Source organism: Triplophysa dalaica, chromosome 10 (genome assembly GCF_015846415.1).
Source record: "Triplophysa dalaica isolate WHDGS20190420 chromosome 10, ASM1584641v1, whole genome shotgun sequence".
NCBI classification, from domain to species: Eukaryota; Metazoa; Chordata; class Actinopteri; order Cypriniformes; family Nemacheilidae; genus Triplophysa; species Triplophysa dalaica.
The window spans coordinates 17,921,220-17,945,041 of NC_079551.1; the positions used below are offsets into that span (position 1 = coordinate 17,921,220).

The 23,822-nt window shown below is 39.9% G+C and overlaps 1 protein-coding gene across 1 annotated transcript; it reads right to left on the reverse strand.

Annotated features, from left to right (window-relative positions):
- Nucleotides 1-377: 377 nt before the first annotated feature.
- tp53bp2b (tumor protein p53 binding protein, 2b) lies at nt 378-23,822 on the reverse strand. Its single transcript, XM_056759464.1, has 18 exons — nt 23,294-23,822; nt 15,133-15,280; nt 14,517-14,630; nt 11,326-11,402; nt 11,111-11,212; nt 10,675-10,852; nt 9,565-9,740; nt 9,052-9,216; nt 8,792-8,969; nt 7,421-7,549; nt 7,256-7,335; nt 5,380-5,767; nt 3,806-4,536; nt 3,017-3,154; nt 2,391-2,524; nt 1,364-1,530; nt 1,045-1,244; nt 378-969 (listed from the first exon to the last, which is right to left on the reverse strand). Exons 1-18 carry the CDS (start codon nt 23,300-23,302, stop codon nt 928-930), a joined length of 3,156 nt encoding a protein of 1,051 aa, XP_056615442.1. The 5' UTR covers nt 23,303-23,822; the 3' UTR covers nt 378-927.

Genomic DNA, 23,822 nt, shown 5'->3' on the forward strand with positions numbered 1-23,822 from the left:
CAAATTTCAGACTAAATTCTTCGTCAGAACCATTATTGCGTAAATTTAATGGTTTTACGAACAATTTAATTTGTTCTCTGGTTTCATTAACGAATCTCTTCTCACAGTAATTGTCAACGGTGCATGTTGTGCTTACACAAACAGTTAACATTGTCTAAAGTGCAGCCGGTTGGCTACATTAATGTTGGGATGTTCCTGAAAAGGTGAAGCCTGCGGACAAAATCAGACATCTATTGCTTCGGTGTATTAGTAATAAAGAATTAACGTTTGATTGTGGAAGCCCCTTGTTGTGGTTTCAATTTTTATTAAAGAAATATAATCGTATGTTTTGAACCAGAAGGTTAACTTAAAATCAAAAAGACAAACATGTAAGGATGTTGACTTAACGTTTTTATTACGATAAATGATAAGTGGTATTTGCGCTGCAGAATAAATTGTTAATTGTTCACAGAACAGACCGTTGTAGCGTAGCAGCAAGCACCATAAGAACAAGCTCATGGATGGCGTTACGGATAAGATAAAGAAAAAATATAAAATTCTCAAATCTGCAAGAGGTTTAGTCCAACAAATGAGCGTTTGTGCAACAGAAATCTAAAAGAAGAACAATAGCAAATCACTGAAATCCTTCATATGAGACATAATACTCTTGATCAATTTATCAATTTTCATCGATAAATTCTCCTTAACATTCAAACATACATGCCTAAATGTGCATCTAACTTCAATCTACCTGTGCTAAAGGTTTAAACCTTACAAACATGTAAAACATTCTGCTATGAAACTTCTATTCATGGTTTTTCTTCACAACTCAAATCCGATGAGTTCTTCAGAACTTCCTTCAGTGCTCCGGGGCGAAGCGCTCATTGAAACAATAGACCTCATTTCCTCCCCCAAAACCTCGTCGTCAGCTGTGCAGATCTCCAGATATTACGCGAGGCTTCTCTGTCGGGGCTTGATTCTTGGATACAGCTGCAAAAAAAGAATTCTGATCAGCTTGTAGTAAACAAATGCAAACAAATAGGACAATTGAACGTGGTTTCTCACCCCGAGCAGGTTGCGAGGTATATAGCCCTCGTTGTCGGCGCATCTCGCCCACCACCACTCAGTCTCTTCGTCGTCTTCTCTTCTTAAGACCGTCAGACAGTCTCCCTCTTTAAACGACAACTCGTCCGGAGACTCGGCATCGTACTTCCACAGGGCATAAACTACACCCCTGTTCATGATGCCCATCTTCTCCTGCACACCTATGGAAAAACAGCAGAATGCACATTTTTGACAGATGTTTTACAAAAGTTATGTTTTTCGTAACTCGTAAGCACCATGCTCTACAAGTTTGTCTATTTTGTAATATCAGGTTTCTCACCGTAGAGAAACTGGGAGCACTGGGCATAGCCTTCCTCCATCTCCTCGCACTTGTCAGCTGCCGTCTGCATGTCGCTGTAAGTCATGGCGTAAACAGCAGCTCCGGACTCCACCAGGAACTTACACACTTGCACGTTATTACAAGAGGCGGCACAATGTAGGGGAGTCCTGAAAGAAGAAGTGATGTTGTATTACGTTGTATTGCAATTATAGGCAAAATTATATACAGTCCTGGACAAAACTGATGTCCAACTTTGGAAAATGTTTATTATAAATACCTGAATGTTTTGTTCCATTTTATATCATAAACCTCAAAGTTTAATGGTTTAATCTAACCTAAGGGGGCACTTTAAAGTCCCAGTGAAATTAAAATGACAATTCTTATTTTTTCTTGGAATATTGCAGCGTTTATAGTAAATAGCTTATCAATGTGGGTCGTTTTCTTATTAAAATTCATGTACATTCATAATCTTCAGTTCAATCCTGAAATCCATCTAAAAATGACGTTAAAATGACTTGGCCGGAGCAGAGCCATTGAGAGAGAGAGTTCTGCCAACGGAAGTCCAAAACGCTGGAGCGTCACGTGATTAATTGAGCCTTCAGATAGTTCCAGGAAGTTATGTTTTCTCTTTAAATGCTTTATTTCTTTCATTGTTTTATTCATTAGATGGCTTTTGTCTTTGAATGGATTAGAAGTTCACCTCAGTTTGTCTGTTGAGTCGCAGCGTCATGCGTTACCAATAACTTCCGGGAACTATTGAGATCCTCCATGAACGTTCCATTGGAGTCAACCAAGTTACACATCCAATCAATTCGCAGTGAAAAACGCAAGCCCCGCCCACTACTTTTCTCCTTTGAAATTCCTTTTTACTCAAAAATGGTCAGAATATGGAAGTAAAAACAATCGCAACTTCCATTTCACGGGGACTGTAAGGCAAACGTTCTCCAAATGGGACCTTCCTGAACATTACTTTTGGCCAATGCTACAAACACAGCAAAATGTCGTTTTGAAAAATGATGTCGCTTACCATCCATCACTATCCGCAGCATTCATGTTCACTCCAAACTGCACCAGGAACTTCACGATTTCCGTGTGTCCAGCGCAAACGGCGTTGTGCAAAGCCGTGATGCCCTCATCGTTGGGCATACTGGGGTCGTCCACCTGAACAAATCACACATGAGCACGCTAGCATTGCAAAGCTCTTATACGACACCAAGTCATGTTTGGTATCGCAACTACTGCATATGCATGCTTTTAAAGGTCCAGTGTATGAAATTTAGCGGCATCTAGAGATGAGGTTGCGATTTGCAAGCAATGGCTCACTCCACCCCTCATGCCTTGGCTTTCAAAGCACTAGGTTGGATGACACAGTACTAAGATGTTGTCACTTTTTCGCTACTTTGCAGAAAGAGCTTACTTATTTGCGAATCGCGCTCTGTTGAGCAGTTTGTCCATTTAAGTCAGTAGAAACAACATGGTTAATTCAATGCAATGGGATATGCGGTGTGTGTAGGTAGAAAAAGCACATTCTAACATAATGATAACATAACGCTTCATTATGTACGTATACACATTAGTCATGTATATTTACATTGGACCTTTAAATTGCTCTGTACTTGATCAGACTGATTTATCTCGACCATGATCCCTTACGTCGTATATGATTCTTTGGACCAGGTCGTATTCGCCCTCCAGGGAGGAGTCCAGCAGGAGGGCCAGTGGGTTGAACCGCACACGCATCCCGTGGTCGATGCGCTCCGAGCCCGTCTTGCGCAAGTTTGTTCTTTTGCCCTGATAAACAAGAGAGAATGAATGGTGGATTCACGATTAGGAACGAAGCATCTCATTGTCTGCTTATTTATATTTTATGCAAATTACTGGTAGGACATATATACAGTACATATAAATCGAATTAATAAAGTTAGTCTTTAGACATCAAGAATTTCTAAATATTAGCTTGACTTTGAACAGAACCATTCTTTCATTTCGCATATTAAAAGCCCATTGAGGGTCACTGGTTGCCACTTCTGCCCCATTTAAATGTTTAATGAGATCTGCGTGCAGAATTTTATTTCGACAGGTTGCTAAGCAACACCCCAGAATGGATGCTCTGATTTGGATCTCCACTGACCCGACCTGTTCTCGCATTCTCTCCTGCTCTCATCTCTATCTTCGGTTGTACTTGTGCTTGAAATATTCTTGTGCTTGTTCCAAGTACAGCCTTACAAATTCAATCCGTATGATCCACTTGGAAAGTACAGAAGCACTGAGGTACTCCACATTACAGTCATGTGAATACCTAAACGACCCATACATTAGTTGACCCATGATGTACTTACAACTGCACTGTTCAAGACACTTTTATGGCTGACAATCTGTTTAGTGGAGGTTTCTGATTGGTCGGAGCAAATTTAGGGTGTATTCTTTATGTGGTTTACCTACCGGTGGGAGCGTGACCTGTCCTGTGACCTCCGGAGCCTTCATATTAGTACTCTCCTCCTCTTGCTCTGTTATATTGGGATATGGAGGTGGGGGGTAAGGTGGGTACTCCTCAATATAAGGTTCTGGAGCGGCCGGGCCGTAAACTTCCTGTTCTTCTTTAAGCGGTGGCGGAGGGAACAATCCAGTGCTGCTATCATCCGGAATGGGAGATCGAGGTGGAAGGGCAGGAGGGATCTGATCTTCATCCTCTTTCTCACACTCCGGTATCCTCGCGTCACAGAGTCCATCCTGGGGTCCATTCTCAGCCTTTCTGTTACCATCCTCTGCCTCCACCTGCAGGAAGCCAGCTGGGATGGTCTCCATCGCCGCCAGTGTGGTCTTCTGGTAGAGGAGCTTCTGGATGTTGGGTCCGCTCGGACCCTCGGGTTCGGTTATAGAACTGCGTTTTTTCAGGGGCCTGGGCGCATGGTGCAGTCTCTTCCGCAGGGCCTCCAAATCGGCATCGCTCTGGAGTCGATGGGAGTTTGAGAGGAACGGCAGCAGTTTGGTCGGACTGAGGGGGCGAGGAGCGCGTTCTGTCTCCTGGCTCTCGCCGGAGGAGGTTGAAGGGGCCGCGCTGGTCCCCTGGTCTACCTGATCACCATCAAAGCCTCCGAGTCTCTCAGTATGACTGCTGTCCTGAGGATAAGACTGCTGCCCCCCACTGGATGGGATAACTGGTTTACCGTACACTGAGAGAGGGAAAGAGATAGGAATCAGGCACTTTGTTAAATCAGCTTTTTTAAACAGGAGGAGTGTCATTTCTTATATATTCCAGAGTAAATCGTAAAATAAAATTAAGATAATGGGTACCACTGTGGCCTGTATAGACACAGATGGACTTAAAGAATTTAACTTCGGGCCGTTGTTTTTCAAGAAATGGAAAAAAAAACTTTTTAAATTAGTAAATATTGTGTTAAAAAAGTTGACAAGCATTTTTTAATAATTTATTATGCAGAAATATTTGCAAAACCCGGAGTAAAACACAAAGGGTCACTCTTAATAATGATTTGTTGCAAAAACATTAATTCATTCATTTTACAATAACCAGTTAAATGTACATTATTCTTTACTTTAGATAATACAGTTTCATTCGTTATGAATAATTAGCTAAATAAACAATTCTTACACCAATAATATCATTCAATATTAGTAAGTTGTTTATGGTTGTTCTATTATTACAGATGCTTATGTTCACGTTTGTTTGGAAGGCTTTTATGACTCGTGTCCCTGTCCCGCTGTGTCCTTCAAGGGTGCAGAAACGTCATTTGAAACACACCCAATACTTTGTTGAAATATGATACAAAATTCAGACAGATTTAACTACATTACCCTGCTGTAATAATAAAGCGGCTCGATTCTAATACCATATCCGAAGCATTTCTACCCTCAGGTGAGCTTTAAAGTTGAATGAAAGCTTCTGAACTCCAAAATGATTTGGATCGTATGACAGAAATATTGCCTTTTAAAATGACATCTTAGAAACACCTAAGCAACGAACTGTTTTGGGGGTCGTGTGAGGTGTCTGTACTCACATCGAGGTTGTGATCGGGTCAGCGTGCTTTGTCCTTGGTAACCCTTCCCAAGAATGCTCTGCTGGGTATACATTGAATAGATAGAGCTCGCTGCTACAGTTTGGGGCTTGCGGAGCGTGCCGGTGGTGGACGTCTCTTTCCCTGCCTCTGCTGTGAAAGGACGTACCGTCGCGGCGGGTAAGGTGTCCGGTTTGGAGGGCAGAGGTGCGGGTAAGGTTTGGTTTTGGGATGGAAGGGGCATCGGAGGTTTCTGATTGGCTGATTTGCCTTTGCCGGGGAAGGTGCCTGTGCTGTATGGAGGTTTGTTTAAAGTGGACTGGCCTGATAAAGCAGGTTTGGGTTTGCTAGGAACAGGTGGAGGAACCTTGCCGAATGGTTTCTCTGCAGACTAGAGGAGAAGACGACAATCAGCATATAACACTTATTCAGCAAGAAGATAGACATAAAACTCAAATTCAGATGATATGAAAACATCAAGCACATTACTGAGGTTTAATATGTGTATCTAGTGGGTTGCTTCTGTTCTGGTGGTGGGATCTATTTAATATTTTCATATAACAAAAACCTCAGGTGTGTGATGCATTTTTGTTCATTTACTGCAAAGCATCTCTGTAATTCTTGTCATGCGTTCATACATTGTACATTTTGTTCGAGAGAAACTTCACCCAAAAATGAAATATCTGTAATTTTGTTTTAAACCCGTATGACTTCCACGGAAGAAATCTTTTCCATTCACAGAAAGGCTGTATTTAAAACCTCATTGTGTGTCTACACAAAAGAAACCAGCATATGGTGGTTTGGTATGTTTTGGTTTATGCTGGTTTAAGAAGGTCATGTGCTGGTTGATAGCTGGTTTAAGCTGGTCAAACCAGCATCAAATCATACTTAACCCAGCATATTCTGTTTTTTCAACAGGGTTGAGTTATTGATAGACTTTAAGTGATAGTTCACCCTTTTAACAAAACCTTGCTTGTGTTTATTAAACTGCATGTCAAGTTATAATAATACGTTTATTTATTTTATTCATGTCAGTTCCAGAACAGTGGACCAATCCTGGGGCCGGTTGCATAAACTGTTTGGACTAGTCTTACAAGTTAGTCATCTCTTCTTCAAGACTGGTCATAACTTCTTTGAGTCAGTTACAAAAAAGGTAGATTGTTCTTATTGAAATCTAAACAGTAAGACCGATTATTCCTAACTGACTGCTAGTCAGTAAGTCTTGTTGTTAAGAAACAGTCTTAACTTGGCGGCTATGTTTGTGCAACTGGCCCCAGAAGACCCTGGAGGCGGGCACGCATTGTGTGCTTTTGTTTACAGTAGCAAATTATATTTTTTTTCTGTTATCGCATCCCATCTCAAAAGGGTGTCTTGAGACCCTGGCGTTCAGCACTGCTCATTATTTTAGCTCCCTGTTTTTTTTGAACATTTTATTTTTTGTGTGTCTTGCGTTTTTAGACAAATGTGAGCAAATTGCCCCTAAGGCCTAATTATAAAATGTCACCTCTGCACTTTTTTTTACAAATCACCAAGGAAAGGACAAATGTTCTTTACTTTTTAAAAGTATATATTATATTTTAGGGTGTACAGTGCCATTAAAGAAATAGTTCTCCCAGATATAAAATCATCTGTCATCATCATGTCATCATTTCAATCCTGTATGACTTTCTTTCTTCAGCGGAACACAAAAGAAGATATTTTGAAGGAAGTTGTTAACTGAACAGCTTGGACACAAAACAAATGCAAGTCAATGGGTGCCGTCGCTGTGTGGTTAACAACATTCTTCTAAATATCTTCTTCCGTGTTCTGTTGAAGAAAGTAGATCCTACGGGTTTGAAATGCTTTGTTAACTATCCCTTCAAGTCACTCAGTGCAGTACCTGGGCATCCCTCAAGAGGTCCTCGCTACTCTGGTTCTTTCGTAAGGGCAACGGCGGCGGTCTCAAATCTGCCTGAGGATCTATAAGGAACATTTAATAGAACATGGGTAAGCATCATGCCTTAACTGTCACACAACGCTAAACTTTTAAGGTTTATCATTGTACCTTTCTCCTGGGAAGCGTGGCTGGTCATACGGGGAAGGGTTGAGGAGTGGCCATGGGCACTGCGGTTCGTTTCAGTACTGGAGAACAACTCTGAATCTTTGGACATCTTACTTGTCAGGATACCAATACCTGCCACATAAAGAAAAGACAGATGGATCATAATCACATTGGCACGAGAGAATAAAACCGTACAACACGACATGGACGGTACGACAGTGTATGTCATGTGACTGTAAAAATGTCTTTGGTTGTTTATAAGTTGCCCATGCAATGTATAAGACACGGAACAAATGTCGGAAACAAAAGATGCATTCTATCTAAAAGCGAATGCGCACTCAGACCTGCCTGAAACGCCTCGTGTAACCACACCCTCACAAATCTACGTCGGTATTTGACTAAGACCGCCCGAATGTATACGCAAGTAAGGTGGGCATACAGGTCAGTACAATTGCTCGGGAACATGATGTTCCTAATATGGTAAGAGGCGTTATATTTCTGTCACACGCTTGCAATAATCAACCAATCACTACGTACTGGTTAACTGGCCAATCAAAGCACACCTTGCTTTTCAGAGCGATGAGCTTTGTAAAAAAGCTGCAGAGAAAAGAGGAGATACAAACATGAACTGTATATGTGAAAAATAGTGTTTTTGAACTTAAATCGTGTTTACACTTTGCATCACATCTAAAACAAACGATAATATTCGTTTAGCCATGTCCTATGACCCCTTTAAAGCCTTTATGTATAATGCATTATAAAGGGTTATTAAAGGCTATAATTATTCATAATGTGTGTTGTAATACATTAAATGTTGTTGCACAGAATTATAACCAAATAAAAAATGTAAAGTGTAACAACGAATTGATAAGTGTTATAATCAATTAACAGTAGTTACAATTACTCATGAGACATTACAATGCATTATAAGGTGCATTACAGGACATAGTTAATATATTAAAACTACTTTCATAACGCATTATTAAACTGAACAGAAGTATTACGCAACATCGGACGTCAGGGGAAGGAAGACCTTGAAGGAAGGTGGCTAGAACAATGGATGCAGTGTTACTTGTATTGCCAGGGTCACACCTTTGTTTGCATTTATTTAAAGTCTTTATTAAAAATCAAAATTGACAGTTCTCATAATCTTTAAACAAAATCAGTAAAAGTCCCTGTGAATTTAACTTCAGTATCCCGACACATTTCTGACTGAAATGCAATATCAAATGACAAAAACAGTGGGCGTGGCTTGAGGTCAATTCTCCTAACTGATTGGATAGGCTTTTCGTTTTGAAATGGATGTTTCGTTTGAAACCTGTTAGATTCACATAAACATTATCACATTTTTTAATAAACAAACAACAAACGTACCTGTGGTTGGTTTTGGGGGAGGTTTGGGCACAGTAGTTGTGACGTCGGGGTAAGCAGGTTTCACCAGGATCTCTTGTCGGGGAGGAACCGGAGGGGCAGGGGTGGTCTGAATATACGGCCCAACAGCGGCAACCCGGGAGAGGGTGGTGGGCTGAGAGATCTGGCTTTCGGAGGGCAGCTGCAAACACAGGACAGAATGAGAGAACGTTACATTTCTGCCAAAACAAGAACAAACAGATGAAAAGCAGAAAGTTGCTCACAGGTAAGTTCTCTTTCTGTTGGAGAGCAGCTTTCTTCTTCCACAGTCGATCTCTCAGTTCGGCCACTCTTTTGTCCATGGCAGCCATCTCGAGGTTCCTCTTGTTTAGATTCTCTCTCTGGTGCTGGAGTTTGGCACTTTGCTCCTGGTTCAACTTATTCCTCAGCTTAAGGAAAAAAAAAACGGAAAACGGCAGGACAAAAGAAGGACTGTTACACTTTTGGTGTGAGGCAGAGACCAAAATAGTTTCATTTTACAATCTATTTTATTTCTCTATAATTCTTTATCGCATACTTATCAGCTATAAGGGTCCATAAAATGATATATACTGTTTATATAAAAGCCAATTCAAAATGTTGATAAATCGATAATAAAAAATGTTGCTGTGTACGATCACAATGTGGAAGTCTTAAGGTAAAGTAGCTAAAATAAGCCATTTAATTCTAAATGTCAAGTCTTACATTACGTTAACATTATAAATGGATATACAAAGTAAAATGTGTAAAAAGTGTACCTGAAGTTCTTTGTATAACCGTTCCAGTTCTCCTGTTGAGCTCGGCCCGACTTCGTCCATTTTGCCGCTTCGTAACATCTCTAGCTGTCGACTCAACTCCTCCACCCTGCTGACGGCCACCACCAGCTCCCTCTGTTTCTGCTGGAACATGCCGTTCATCTGCTCTATCTCCTCCACTACAAAGAGCCAGAGAGTCAAGAAATGAAGCACATCCTTCTCTTGTTAATTACTCTCTCGCTTTTATTTCCATGATCATTTGTTGTTGTCCCTCATGATTTATTTAGTCGCTAATGGCGTTTTAGTATAAGGAAACAGTACAAAAAGTGACTTTTTCATTAGTGGGCAAATGGGCCACGACAAATGGTGTCTTGGTAAATGATCAAGGAAGAAATCCCCAAACATTTCTAATGAGAAAATACGAACATCTCGAAAATAAGTTATCTCCATCTTAAGCTCATAATAAAAAAAGATGATTGAAAAAATAAAAAATACCACATTTGAATTAATTAAAATTAATAATTTTATTAAAAAGTCTACTTTTACATATTCCACAGTTTAAGTACAATTCATTTAAAATCCTTTAAAGAACAGAGTAATATTTCAAATATAAACTGTAGATATCTAATCAGTTCTAGAAGCACCAAACAAATGTAAAAATAAAACCTTTTCTCAGACTAGTTTCACACAATAGCCCGTCTGACATCAGTCAGCCAAAGAGGAAGTCCCTTCCAAAACGCACACAATTGGTTTGGCCAATGGTGCCACATGTAAAAATGACATGTTTAGGTAACGTTTAAGAAACGTTTAACTAACGTCAATTTAATTTAATTTAATTTAGTCATTTAGCAGACGCTTTTATCCAAAGCGACTTACAGTGCACTTATTACAGGGACAATCCCCCTGGAGCAACATGGAGTAAAGTGTCTTGCTCAAGGACACACTGGTGGTGGCTGCTGGGATCGAACCAGCAACCTTTTGATTTACCAGTTCAGTGGTTTAGACGTCAAAGTAACGCTTAAGCAAGTCGATATTTCTACATTCATTTATATCTGGTCCGCTCTCCTAAGTTTTCAAGGTGCTTTATACTAGTCCTGCATCCTAAGTTCTGACCTAGTTTACTGTTGCTGATGCGTTTCTGCTCCACTTGTCCTTTAAGCGCTCGAACCCTGCGCAGTTTGGCCTCCTGGTTCTCAGCGTTCTCCCGCAGCAGCTTTAGCTTCTCCTGCTCGGACGCCTGCTGCTGCTGTTGCCTCTGGTCCTGCATCTTGAGGAAATGCAGTCGCTGCTCCTGTGAGATGATGTCAGGTTAACATCTCGCAGCTTCAGACATCATTAAATATTGAAGAAGCTCTTTAATTAGAAGCGGGTTTAAATGCGCCCGCTGTTTACATTCAGAATGCAGATAGAGCTCAATGTTTGGATAGTCTGTGAAGCTTTATTTTCTATTTACTGTGAGCTCCTATCCTGTTTCTCTTAACAGACGGAGCGATGAGTTGAAATAGTCTGTGGGTCATAGACATCAACTAAACATCTATTCATTCAGTACCTTAGAGGCCAGTAGCTGTTGTTGGGCGTTGATCTGCTGCTGTTGCCGTGACGCCATCTCCTGCAGCTCACTCAGGGTGATGTCCATACGAGGAGGAACCATCTAAATATTCAGAGCAAGACTTTATCATGATGGCCTACTGAGCTTCAGAGCCTCTAATCTCGAGTGGTTATCGGTTTGTTTACGTAGAAACCTTAAAGGAAGTTCATACTCACTCCATTCTCCATGTGTCTGTCCATTAACCCCTTCACCGCATTTCTTTTGACAGGAGGCTCTGGAGCTCGGTGACCTCCTGGAGTTATAGAAAGCAAACGTTTAAAAAACAAACAAAATGGAAACCCTTCAAACATGCATTGAAGGAAGGACTCGAGAAATATCTAAAGAACAGAATATTTTAGCGGATGGGCTGTGAATTGAGCCAGTTAGTTATGGCTGCACAATATTTAAGCATGATGGGATTTAATTAAAAGAATAATGCAATTTGCACCGTGCGATATGATAATGCATAAAGTTTGTAAAATCAGTTTAAATTCAAATAAAATCTATTTATAACCATTGTATGAATTGTGCAAACAACGTGTTTTGCATTCCTTCTCGCATAAGGACGCTTTAGTCATTCCCAGTTTCCCTGATCTCTCAACTATCAACTTTGACCTAAGACCTGACTGAACAAAAAATGTTCATGTATTTATTTATTGCAAACCTTTGGTATATACACATTTACGGCATTTCAATGATTTCAACATATCTTGTAGCCTCGCAATAAGCCAGCACCCGTACCTCCCTAGCAACCTCTCAGAAAACCCTAGCAACAGCAAAGCAACTCCCGAGGAACTGCAGTACACATCAAGACGAACTCAGACTGATCCAGCACGGTTGGAGTTTGTTGGTGTTTTTAGGCCTTTGTTCACTTGGCGTTTCCTGATAGCACACATACCTCTTGGGGACGTCTATTTGATGTCTGCATTTAAATCTGCATTTTATTATTTTCTCATCTGCAATCCATCTCTGAGATGTCTCCAGGCAGATGTCATATAGACATCTAGAAGACGTCTGTAAGAAATTTATGATTCAGAATGTATGTTAATTGCCTTTTCGAAGACGTTTATAAGAAGTTTTTACACAGCAGATGTTTTCAAGATCTTTAGCAGAGACGTGCCTGTGCTATCCAGGTTAACACTGTAGCATTGTTGCCGCACGTTTTGCTAATTTTGGAATTTACTACCTGTATTTTCTTTACAAAAAATCTAGCTGGTGGGATGAAAGTTGGGAATGCTTCTAGGGGCGCAGAAAAATCGGTTAAAAGGGGCTCTGCGCAAACCAAGTTAAAACATTTAAGCCAACAGTTTCGCCTTTAAACAAACCACCCATAAAGACCAGGCACAAAAAGCCTGAAAAGCAGAGATTGAGTCGGCCTTGAAGTGAACCTTATTATATAATAGCTGTTTGACCCGACAAAACAACCAGTGCTCAATTATCCTGCATTTGCCAGGGTCCCACTTACATAACATCAACTTCAGCACCAACAACACTAGCCGCTTATATAGGTTACCAGATAAACCGGTCTAAGAGCAAAACAATGGCAGCAAATGACCTTGGTCGCAGTCTGATACCCCCTGGGTCCTAATAAGAGCTTACCGGTTACACAAGTGCAAGGTTTTACCTCAGCTCCGTGTTAAAACACACCACAAACACAGCGATTAGAAGCCACGCTGGGTGTAATTGACAGTAATTACCCCCGACAGAAAAATAAGGCTGCTTGTGAGAAAAAGCCACGCACACAAGGGCGACACAGCCAGCGCTGTTGTGTAACAGACGCTCTTTGTCCGGCACAAAAGGCCAATGTCACTCGGTGAAATCTGAAACCGTGCACACGGTATTGCATGACTGGGATGTTAAACCTCTCGCGGGACGAGAGGGATTCACTTTAAACCTCTCGTGGGACGGGGGAGGGTTCACTTGAAAGACGATGTGTAAACAAATAAGCAGTGATGGTGACGTGGAGTATTTGTGTTTTAAAAATAACTCGCGACTCAATGAAGAGGCAGGACCATAGTAAAGTTGTGGTTACTGTGGTTTTACTACAAATAAAACACAAAAGCTGTAGTTTACTACCATAAGGCAAATCAGTTACTATGTAGAGTGTATGTCGAACATTTGACCAGTTCACTAACAAAAAAAAGATACTTTCACGGCTTTTGGGACTGTGGTACTATTGAGGTTACTTTTTTGTATGGCCCGTAACATGCGTTTTATGTGTGCTTATGCAAGAATGAAAAAAAAACGAAATTGAAAAACGTGTTTGTATACAGAAAACATATAGCGTGTTAGCATAGAGTATGTCTGACTTAACTCTTCATTAAGGCTTTTAATGCGTTTGATGGTACACGATGACTCACAAACAAAGAGTAACTGTGTATGGTGTACGCCTGCTTATTTGTCTCACACAGGTGTTCCTCCACCCCCCGAAATGAGGATTACAGGACGCACAATGTCAATATCTCTTCAATGTCTCAATAGTTTATTATAAAGGGCAATGAGAATAAATGGAGAGCACATTTCTTCTATGACATGGTCTTTATTTAACCAAATTTTCTGAGCTTTACTTTAAATACCTTTTATTCTCTCTAAAATAGCCTGAACTTACTTGAACATGGCGTTTGTGTAGTTGCTTACTATACGTCAACTACTGCCTCAATTGCTTCTATTGACACCATCAAGACATTTTTTTGATTTGCATACAGTATTTTCAGGAAGATATAGATCTGTTTTTACAGGGTCCGAAGGTCCTACCATAAGTCAATGCCCACACAACACAACAATCCAGCAGTAAATAATTCATACCCTCTCCGTCGTAACCATGTCAAATTTACAACCTCTCTATTCCCACTCTCCCATTAAAGGAAATGACATTCACACTGGTTCGCATCAACACTGCGGCCGCGTGACATTGGAGCGCCAAAGGCGAAAGGATGCATTTGAATGCGCCATTGAACTGGCATGAGAACAAAGGCGGTCTGTGTTTCCATCATTATCTAATCATACAACAGTGTGATAAGGAAAACTATCTCATAGGATTTGTTGAACGATCACATTTTTATTTTGTCATATATGTTTAATATTTTTTGGTAAACCACATTTATGTATGGATTAATGTGAAATGGTAATGTGGTGTAATGTATATGGATTCAAATTTCATAATTTACCAAATGATAGGGAGCCCCAAAATCTTTGAAACAAAATCTGATTTGTTGTGCAAAGTAAACAAATCTTTGCACACAAATCAACAACAACAACAACAACAACAACAACAACAACAACAACAACAACAAAAACAGATCTTGTCAACTTTTTCCTAAATCAACCCCACAATACTGTTGAACTCCGTTATCTCTCTCTCTCTGACCTGTTTCGTGGCCGGGTGCTCTGTCATGTCGCAGGAAGAATCGCACCTCCGCCCTCTGCTGACCCCAGCGCTGCAGCACCTCGATAATTCGCTCGCTGTCGCCAATCACGCGCTCTGAGAAAGGAAGCGACCAATTAAACACAAGGGATGCAAATAAGATGGCAAAGATCCATTCTGGAGAGACCGTTACACCACTGTCGCATTGACACATGCAGAATAAACTTCTATCTGTGATGACTTTACTAAAATGTGTTGCCTTTCTCTACATAGTGAAAGCGTATAGGAACCAGGTGCTGTCAAGTTCTAGAAATGACCAGAATAAAAGATGGTGAAAGGAAGTTGTATGTGTAAATTATTCACGATAGCTTTGTTTAAGAAACAGAAATCTTGCCCTCCACAGCTCCTAAAAATTTTCAACTGTCTGTTCTTTACAAAAAAACTTTCATATAATGTTTTATATGAAACCACTTTAACTTTTATCGTAGGTTTAGGTGCCACATTTTTCATTTTCCATTTAATCTCATAACATTTGGGAATTTACTCGCACAAACTTACTTATTATTACATGGCTTGATCCCTGAACTAAGAAAAGGCAAAGAAGCATGTCAGCACATACCAGAACCTCTCCAGATCTCGGCCAGATAGCAGTCCACCTCCCCCGGCTCTTTACACATGTCCACCACATCTCTGCACAGCGTCTCCGGTGTGATGGGAAGCTCGGTGAAGTGCTGGTCGCTGTTGCTGAGGTACACGGTCAGGAACATCTGGCCCAATAACAAAGGAGGCAGTGTTACAATGCGCTTCCTGGCTTTTTAAAGGCATAGTTCACTCACATTGTTCAAAAATACTGACGCCGGAAACTTTTTCAGATGACTGGACTTTTAAAAAGAAATGTTCCAAGACCAAAAAGAAGGTCCTTCGTGAAACTACTAGCCTATACACCAGATGCAGACATAACTTTATAATACAGTAGTACGTGTAGGAAAAGGTGAGATGGATGGCTCGCCACAAGAAGAACATTGCTGTATTTCTGTCTTGGCACTTTAACTGCCGCCGGCACAGATGGCTGTCACATCAAGAGGGTTCTTATCCAGAAATAAAACACGAGCATGGGGTAATTAGTTAGTAAGCACAGAGCCAATTGATTTGTAGAGTTTCAGAGAGAGTGAGGTTGCTATGGATAAGGGTATTTTCCTTTTAGGAATATTATACATTCATATAAAATCAGGATCAAACACAGATGAAATTGTTATTGCTCATTGAATGCTTATAATATTTTATTAAGATAACGATTTCGACTCCTAAAAGAAAAGAAAGGTTTCATTTAATATTGTGGGTTCATTTTGCTCTGGTTTTTGGAATACAGATTGTGGTCTCCATGTTCTCCACTTAAATAACAATCCAACAATTATGGAAACAAACCACCATGAGAAGTCAGAAAACAAAATAACAACAAATCAGTCAAACCCGAAATGTAGGTATTTTGTTGGAATGGGATAGTTACTGCTGACTGGACAAAACTCCTGTCAATCAAGTTATTCAAGAAGATTGTTCGACGTTACTATGAAGAAGGACATTCAGATGAAATGTAGATGTTACATTTCAAAGCAAATTTCTTATGGCCTTTTCAATTTGTAATTGTAGGTTAAATCCAGACGGTTTTTAATCTTAAATAAAACGTACAACCAAAAATGTTACTGAAAATTGTTAATGTTTCAGAAATATATCTGTTATTTGAACTTCGGTTTCATTTATTAAATTGGGTTTAAAATAATGTGACGCATTGTTCCATGAACCCAGTAGCTTCCAGTCTGTGTTTGGCTAGTGTCTTATAATATAAATATTTACATTTTAATTGAATTTATATTATAATTATTGTATAATAACTGTATTAAATAAACGACTTGTTGAAATTTGTTGTATGTTCATTTTATAACAACCAATATGTCGAATGGGTCGTGCAGTTCAGTCATATTTAAACAAACCATGTGGTATATTGACATCTAGCGGTGGGGCTTGGTATCGCAGTCAAAATTCAAAATATTGGAGAAACAAGTTTAGCCATGTAACCGTCCTTCTCGGTTTCTTTTGCTTGTTATAAGAAATAATCTACAGGCACTCTATTAAACTTCTACGGAAGTTAAGGGCAGTCAATGTACGCGCGCATGCGCAGTAGCGTTTGTTTATGTAGTCACTTTCAAACCGTCGATTGACCCAAATCGTGAGTGTATTGTAGCCTTGTGATATTTTCCGTGTTTCGTATTTACAACTAAGTATTTTAACTTACAGATTCTGAATGCAATAAACATATGAATAAGAGGACATCATCTTTCATTGTATTGAAGGACAAACGTGTGTTTATTTTCAGACCGTCGGCCGCAGAGCTATTATCACAGCTGATAGAGTGCAAAAACACTCAGCAGTTCTCTGTTACCGTGTGTGTGTTTCTTGGCAAGGGATACCAAGGTACTACTATTGCACCAGATGGGTTGAGGAATAACTCAGTGGCTCTTCTACTTTAACCTGAGAAACATAGGAAACAGGAACTGCCTAGAGCTCTTCAATCACATGCCATTTTTAGAAAACCGGTCAATTAACTTGTATCCCCCCTTGGATAAACATACAAACTAAGCTTATATCTTGCAGACAACCCGCATTCTGCCATCCAAACCAGCACCTGGGACATTTCTGTCCCATCATTGATAGAATTGGATCATTTCAAGCTTGATTTTAACTTCTTTGCACATCTTGATCCAAACCACCTGAATTTCATGACCTGCAATTCACCGCTCGAATATTAAAAATGAGATTTTCACTAACCGAATTTCAAAGCCATTATTCTGCCTTTATCTCTTGAGCTGACCTGTAGAAGTCTTTATTAGATAAACGGCTCTTTGAGGAGACTGACAAGCTCTTAAAACCTCCAAATCGAATTGTGGACGGAGCATATTGCCTCATGCCTACATGGAAACCGCAGACCTCTTACGTATTCATTCTAGACGAGTCATTCAAGGCGAAACAAAGCTAATGATGTATAAAAGTGTATTTTTTTCATATCGTAAAATAGTTTTTTCCCTGTAAGTCCCATCGTCATTTCACATTCCAACTATTCTTTCATCATCGCAACCACAGCGTTTGCGAGACATTTCTATCAACATTTTGTCAGATTTAGCTGTCATCAATGTGTCTAAAAGTCTGGCTGCTTGATGAAAAGTGCTTTGGAGTCACTGCTAGCTACCAGGGGACATAAAACCCTTGAGAGATCACAGCTGATGGTTACAGAAAAGCCCCTGTGCCGAAGGCCAGCCCGCGGCAGGGATTCCATGGTTAATCCCTAGAATAATATATTTTGGAGAAATCGTGATGTTTTGATCCTATGTTAGAGAATGAGCCAGGGCATTAGGATTACAGTAATGCATCACTATTTTGCAACAGGGCACTGTTTATGTTGCCACAGGTAACCACAGGTGATGTAACAGATTTGAATAGTCAAACATACTGCCGTGTAGTATCAGCTGACAAGTGCTACCTAATACAAGTCTTTTAATATTCAAAAACGCAACATATCCTGGTGATGAGTCATGAGGGTGGCATGCTTAGGAGGGTCATTTCCTCTCATTCACTGGTGTGTACAAAAATATTTTATTCAAAATAAATTAATACTATACAGCATTATGTTTTTTCTGACTTAGGATCGTGTTTCAGCTTCATTTCTACTTCAAATATGTGTTACCTTCACATTTTAACTCTGTTGTTTACACAATGCAGATCAGCTCATTACGTCCATTTTGATTGGTCGAGGGAAAAGGATGTCATTCTCGTTCTATTCACTCCAAGGCGTTGCCTCGGGCAACTTTGCATTTCATCCTTAAAATGAGTAAACATTAAACAAAAGGTTTCGTGACTAAACCACGTCTTTGTCGACAGCTCATTTGCAATGGAGAGCGCAGCTCTGATGTAACAACGTTTGTGAGAACAAATGTACCCATTTATGCCAAAGCCGACCAAGCCGTGATACTTAAATACTAGTTCAACTCACAAATTATACGATATTCAGGAAACATTTCCATTATAGGACATATGGTAAAAGAGGTTTTCCATCTTTAAATGCAGAAAACAGCAAATGCATTGTTTAACCTTGACGCACAACCAATGACACGGCCTGTTCAGTCACTATGGTTTTCATTAACTGTAGAGGATCATAACACTGAAAACATTCATGGAGCCAGTGCAAAGGTGGGCCAAATCCCACCACACTGAGTAGAAAGCAAAACAGTCAACCCCAAAGTCAAGAAAAAGGCCCAAACGCAGGTGTAATCCAACGCATGCTGAGTGCATCAATTATTTAGTCTGATCACTACAACAGCAGCTGTCAATACAAGCTCAGATCAGAAAAACACCAGGAGCTTGCTCACGTATTTTATCATGACTGATAAAGTTGTTACAGTTCTTGGCGCTTTTCTCAAAAAAGCAGCCGTAGCTGCAGCAGGGCATTTGCGCCCGCAGTCGGCATGCAGCGTGTCACTGCAGAATCAGCCATATGGCCCCTGCAGATTGACACAAAGCACGGCTCATGTGAGGATTAGCCATGAGTTCATACAGTACTCTCCGGCCCACATACTGACCCTTTAAGACCTTGCAGCCCCCGGAGAGAACTTATAGTTAATTGAATAAAAATGCTGAGGCTTTTATAAAATAGACTCGAGTCCCTGAAGGTCTGAATTTTCTAATAGCTTGTACAGATTTAATTTAACTTTTGCTACTAGTTTAAAAAACAGTTGAGATGACTTTAGGTTCTCTGTTTAGCTGTATAAACAAGTATTCTTTGTATTGAATATTAGATATTATCAAGAAAATTGTGCTGAAGTTATAAAAATTACAGATTGTCGTGAATATCGAAGCGTTGAAAATTAGGATTAGCGTGCCAAAGACGGCACCAATAGGCAATTTCACTCCTTTACGTCTCACGAGTACCAGAAAGTGTATTTTTTATTATCAAAATAGTGATAGCAGGTGTAGAAAGAGACAAAAACGTGAATGATGAATTAGGGGTTGGAATAAAATTTGATTCTTGGATGCATCGCGATGAAGACATGGATGATTCTAAACCGTTTCACAAATGTTAGTTAATGTATAAATAACGTAATGTTTTTGAAACAAAAAGGTGGAACTCCATCGCAGAAGCAAAGCAGCATAAGGACAGTTCAGAGTGCGCACAGCTCACGCACTTAATTTCTATTTTATTGTTTTTTATCTTAACAGAAACAGAAAAATATCTATATAAGAGTGGCTTTATTTGGCAGTAAGTTGCATTAAAATTCAGTACGTGACAGTGCTAGTCTGGCGCAAATGCAACGTGATGACATCAAAATATGCAAATTAGTATGTCAAGAACATAGACAGTATAAAATGTGGACATCGTGACATCACCCATAGGTTTGTGTAGAGTAAAAATCTAGTCTGAGGCGCTCGTCGCCATCTTGGCATCGCGTGCCACTCCCGGATAATCGAAAATGGGCAAAAGGCGGGATGTGGTAAGAGCCGAGGTGCCTGGTATGCTGAAACACCTTGTCACTCAAGTGGCACGCACCTAATTTGCAGAATTTTAAGGCTTAATATAAGTTAAATGGGTGAGTTATAAAAAAACTCCCTCGTCACAGTTGTCATGAAGGGTAGATATACTGACCAAAATATTTTTTGTACCAGGCTGTAAATGTGTTATTTCTGCTGTTAAGTTGCCCATTTTAACATGGAGCTCAATGAGATTCTGCTCTCTTTTGGAGCCAGTCTCTAGCAGCAAGTCGATAAATTGCAATTAAAGTCACTTCTGTATTGGGTTCACGAGAGAGCCCGGAAGGTTGCCCGTGGGTCAAGAATCAATTCTGAATCGAATCATGACCCTCAGAAAGGATTCTGAATCGAATCGTGAGGGACCACAGCATCCCCCCCATGATGAATTCATCCCCCCAAAAAGTCTATAAATATAATATGGGATCTTTTGGTTTTTGGTTCGTCTACATTTTTTCACTAAACATTTTGAACCAAATTATGGTTATTGAGGGCAAAGGGACCCCACTTGTATTTTGTTCATTCTGGAGCAACAACAAGACAAAAAACATGACGATAAATATCAAATAATATGATCAATATTTTGAAAGAAAATATTGTCCAGCCCTGTACCATAACAAAATCAGGTCAAGTTAAAAAACTCAAGATGCATAATTTCCGTTTGCTCACAAGGAGCCGAGCTCTCCCAACACGGACTCCTTTGCATAGCGGCAATGTTGTTGTGTGGAATGTGATCATGGCAACGGTTGCTCCGGCAACCGGTAACCGCGATTTTGGTCATTGTTTCCCTGCGAGGCCTCAGGTGGCTGAAAGGGCCTGACAACAATCATTGATATTTATAACTCCAAATGTACAGCCTTTGAACTCAAGTGGGTCGGACAATTATATTACCACAAGCTAATCTCATTCTACAAGTGCTCTCGGCCCAAGTCATCTATTCACCTGTCAAATCAACTAAGAGACTTGAATGGATAAAAATGGTTTGTCTGGCTACTTAGGCGATGGGAGTTTTGTATAATGACTCTAAAATGGATGACCGCCCAACAAGGACCCAACAATACCGTTCAAACGAGGGAAGCTATGCAACCATGATCACGTTCCTCTTGGGAACTGTTAACAATACTCTGAAATCGTGAATGCATTTTAAAACGCGAAGACAGGCTACTTCTCCAAAATGTCAAGCTGAGAGGAATATCTCACTTCTGCTTCTTTCAAATCACTATTGTTGTTCCGTTGAGATTTACAACAGCAGGTAACTCTCAGCAAAAACAATGAACGGAGCTCAGGAAGATTTATGGGTTGAATGCGGAGCTGTATTTAAACTCAAAAGCTCACAAATTCACCTGCTTTAAAGCTCAAATACATTGATGTTCTCACAAACGTGAACGATTAAAAAAAATGTATAGCTACGCTCAGATGGAGATGGGTTTCCTTGCGGGGTTCCGACAAATTTATCTGTCAAAGATGTTTAGGAAAATTTCGTAATTTCAATCCCATCTGAATCTACCGTGATTCATTCACACTACCGCTATAGAGAACTACCCACGTTTTTTAGCAAACTCAGGGGTCCTCTGAGAAATCGAATCACATCCAGATAGGAACATCTGCAGTGTATTATTTCACAACGCTTCACATTTATTTTGACCTTCGCCAATATGTAATTCAAGATAAGTTTGTCATTGCACTGCCTGGTACAACTCCATTCCGCATAACTTCAAGTTGTGTGGGCTTCGCAACTTGGAATTTGAATGATTATAGTTAAGAGTTTGTCTATGTTAGAAATAAATCAATATGCTGAATGAATCTAGTATCGTCACGTATTGACTGTCACCATTCCTCACATTATTTATGTGCATAATTGAATATCATAGTCTTGTTTACTTCTATGACTTTCCCAAAGCAAATCCCACCATAGAAAAGATATAAGAGAACCCCATCCTGTTTACACATGAACATAAAACCCCATATTCTATGTTAATAATTAGACTTCAAACATTGTTCATAAACAAATATTGTGCTTATGACCTCGAATGTTTCCCCACGTAGGTTAGTATTTAGTAGGTTAGTATTCAAAACTGATTCATGTTCAAGATCCTTTGTAAATATCCTTTACCGACCAACAATGGAAACCACTTCCTCACAAGCTAAATATAGGATACTGTATCCACCTTAAACAATAAACACTCGTATTTCTGGTTGCAGAAACTAGAAATCCAGGTACGCAGTATAAGGAAATCAAAATCGTGTGTACACAAATCGTATGTGTCATTAATTGACATCTGAAAATGCTCCCATTCTAGTTTGTACACAAGGATTACAACTTACACTAATGCAGGGGAGGCTATAAATCCACGGATATTACTGACAGTTCATCCAGAAAGAAGGCATACATCCGGTGACGAAGCCTAGATTAAGGATTTACTTGAAAATTAACCCTTTCGAGTGCAGGGCACCCAATACTGTTTCTTCATGAGAAGGTCAAAATGACAAATGGCCCTTGTCATGAGGAAATGAGTGACACTGTCCAAAATGAAGTGGTTTTACTGGCGAGCATAAGGTTGTGCGCCTTACACTACGCGAGTGACTCACCTACATGAGTAATGACACCTCATGTCACACTAAACATTTCTGTCAATGGAAAGGGGTAGGCATGCGTTACACCCAAAAAAAATACAAACCCCAAAACATAATTTCATTACACAATATTACTGTCCATAACAAGTCTTATTCGTCCAAATATGTGATTTAAAAATGATAGGGGCTGTTGAATATTACTTCTATATTATACATAATATATTATGACATTTGAGCCACCACACTGAACAGAATCATGCTTGGTGTTAAAATAAAGATGTCTACTCTATATGAAACCATGCTTTATCATGATCCCGTCTGCAGTTGTGTGCATTTTTATTCATCTGTCTCAGTGTTGGTCGATTATTCGTGCTGTATTTCATGGATATTCGATGGATGCATTATGTGTCCATTATCAGAGGACATGTTATGAAATGTACAGAAGACTATTTAAAATGAACACCAATACACATGGTGTCTTTTGTATTTATCATTAATCTCATGATGAACAGTGTAGCCGGTTAAAACATGAAAGGTTATACATTCAATACATTTGTTCAGTCTACACTCCACGTACAAAAAACGGATTGAAAACCCAAGTGGACGTTTAAATACACGACCTCGACTGAACTTACCGGCATCATATTGAAAATAAGCTCCAAATATGATATATTCCTTCAGTTATTTCCTTGCGTTGTTGATGCAAAGAAAACAACCGTCTTCTTTTTTGCTCGCCTGATAAGTAATCACTTGCAGATTAGTCGTACGTGAATGATCCTCTTCTTTTACGCATCATCTTTCCTCCGACAACTTTGTCCGACTGTTCTGGTTTATTCTCGAAACCTGTTGCGGAACGAACCGACACGAACCCGATAAATAAAGTAAATAAAGTAAAGTTTATTACACAGATCGCTCAGACAGAGAGAGCCGCAGACCGCCGTTGACCGCTCGCGATCGCAACGATTCGCAGATATAAGGGCGGTTTAAAGACACCGGTTTTACGAGATTGTTTTGTTGAGGCTACGGACCGCTATGCGGATCGTAGGTCCACATCACATCCGTACAGTTCGTGTGTGATCGTCGTCAAGGCAGCGATGCTTTTCTCTGCTGGATCAACAAACGCAACCCAACCCAAGATGACGCTGCGCGAGATTCCGAATAACC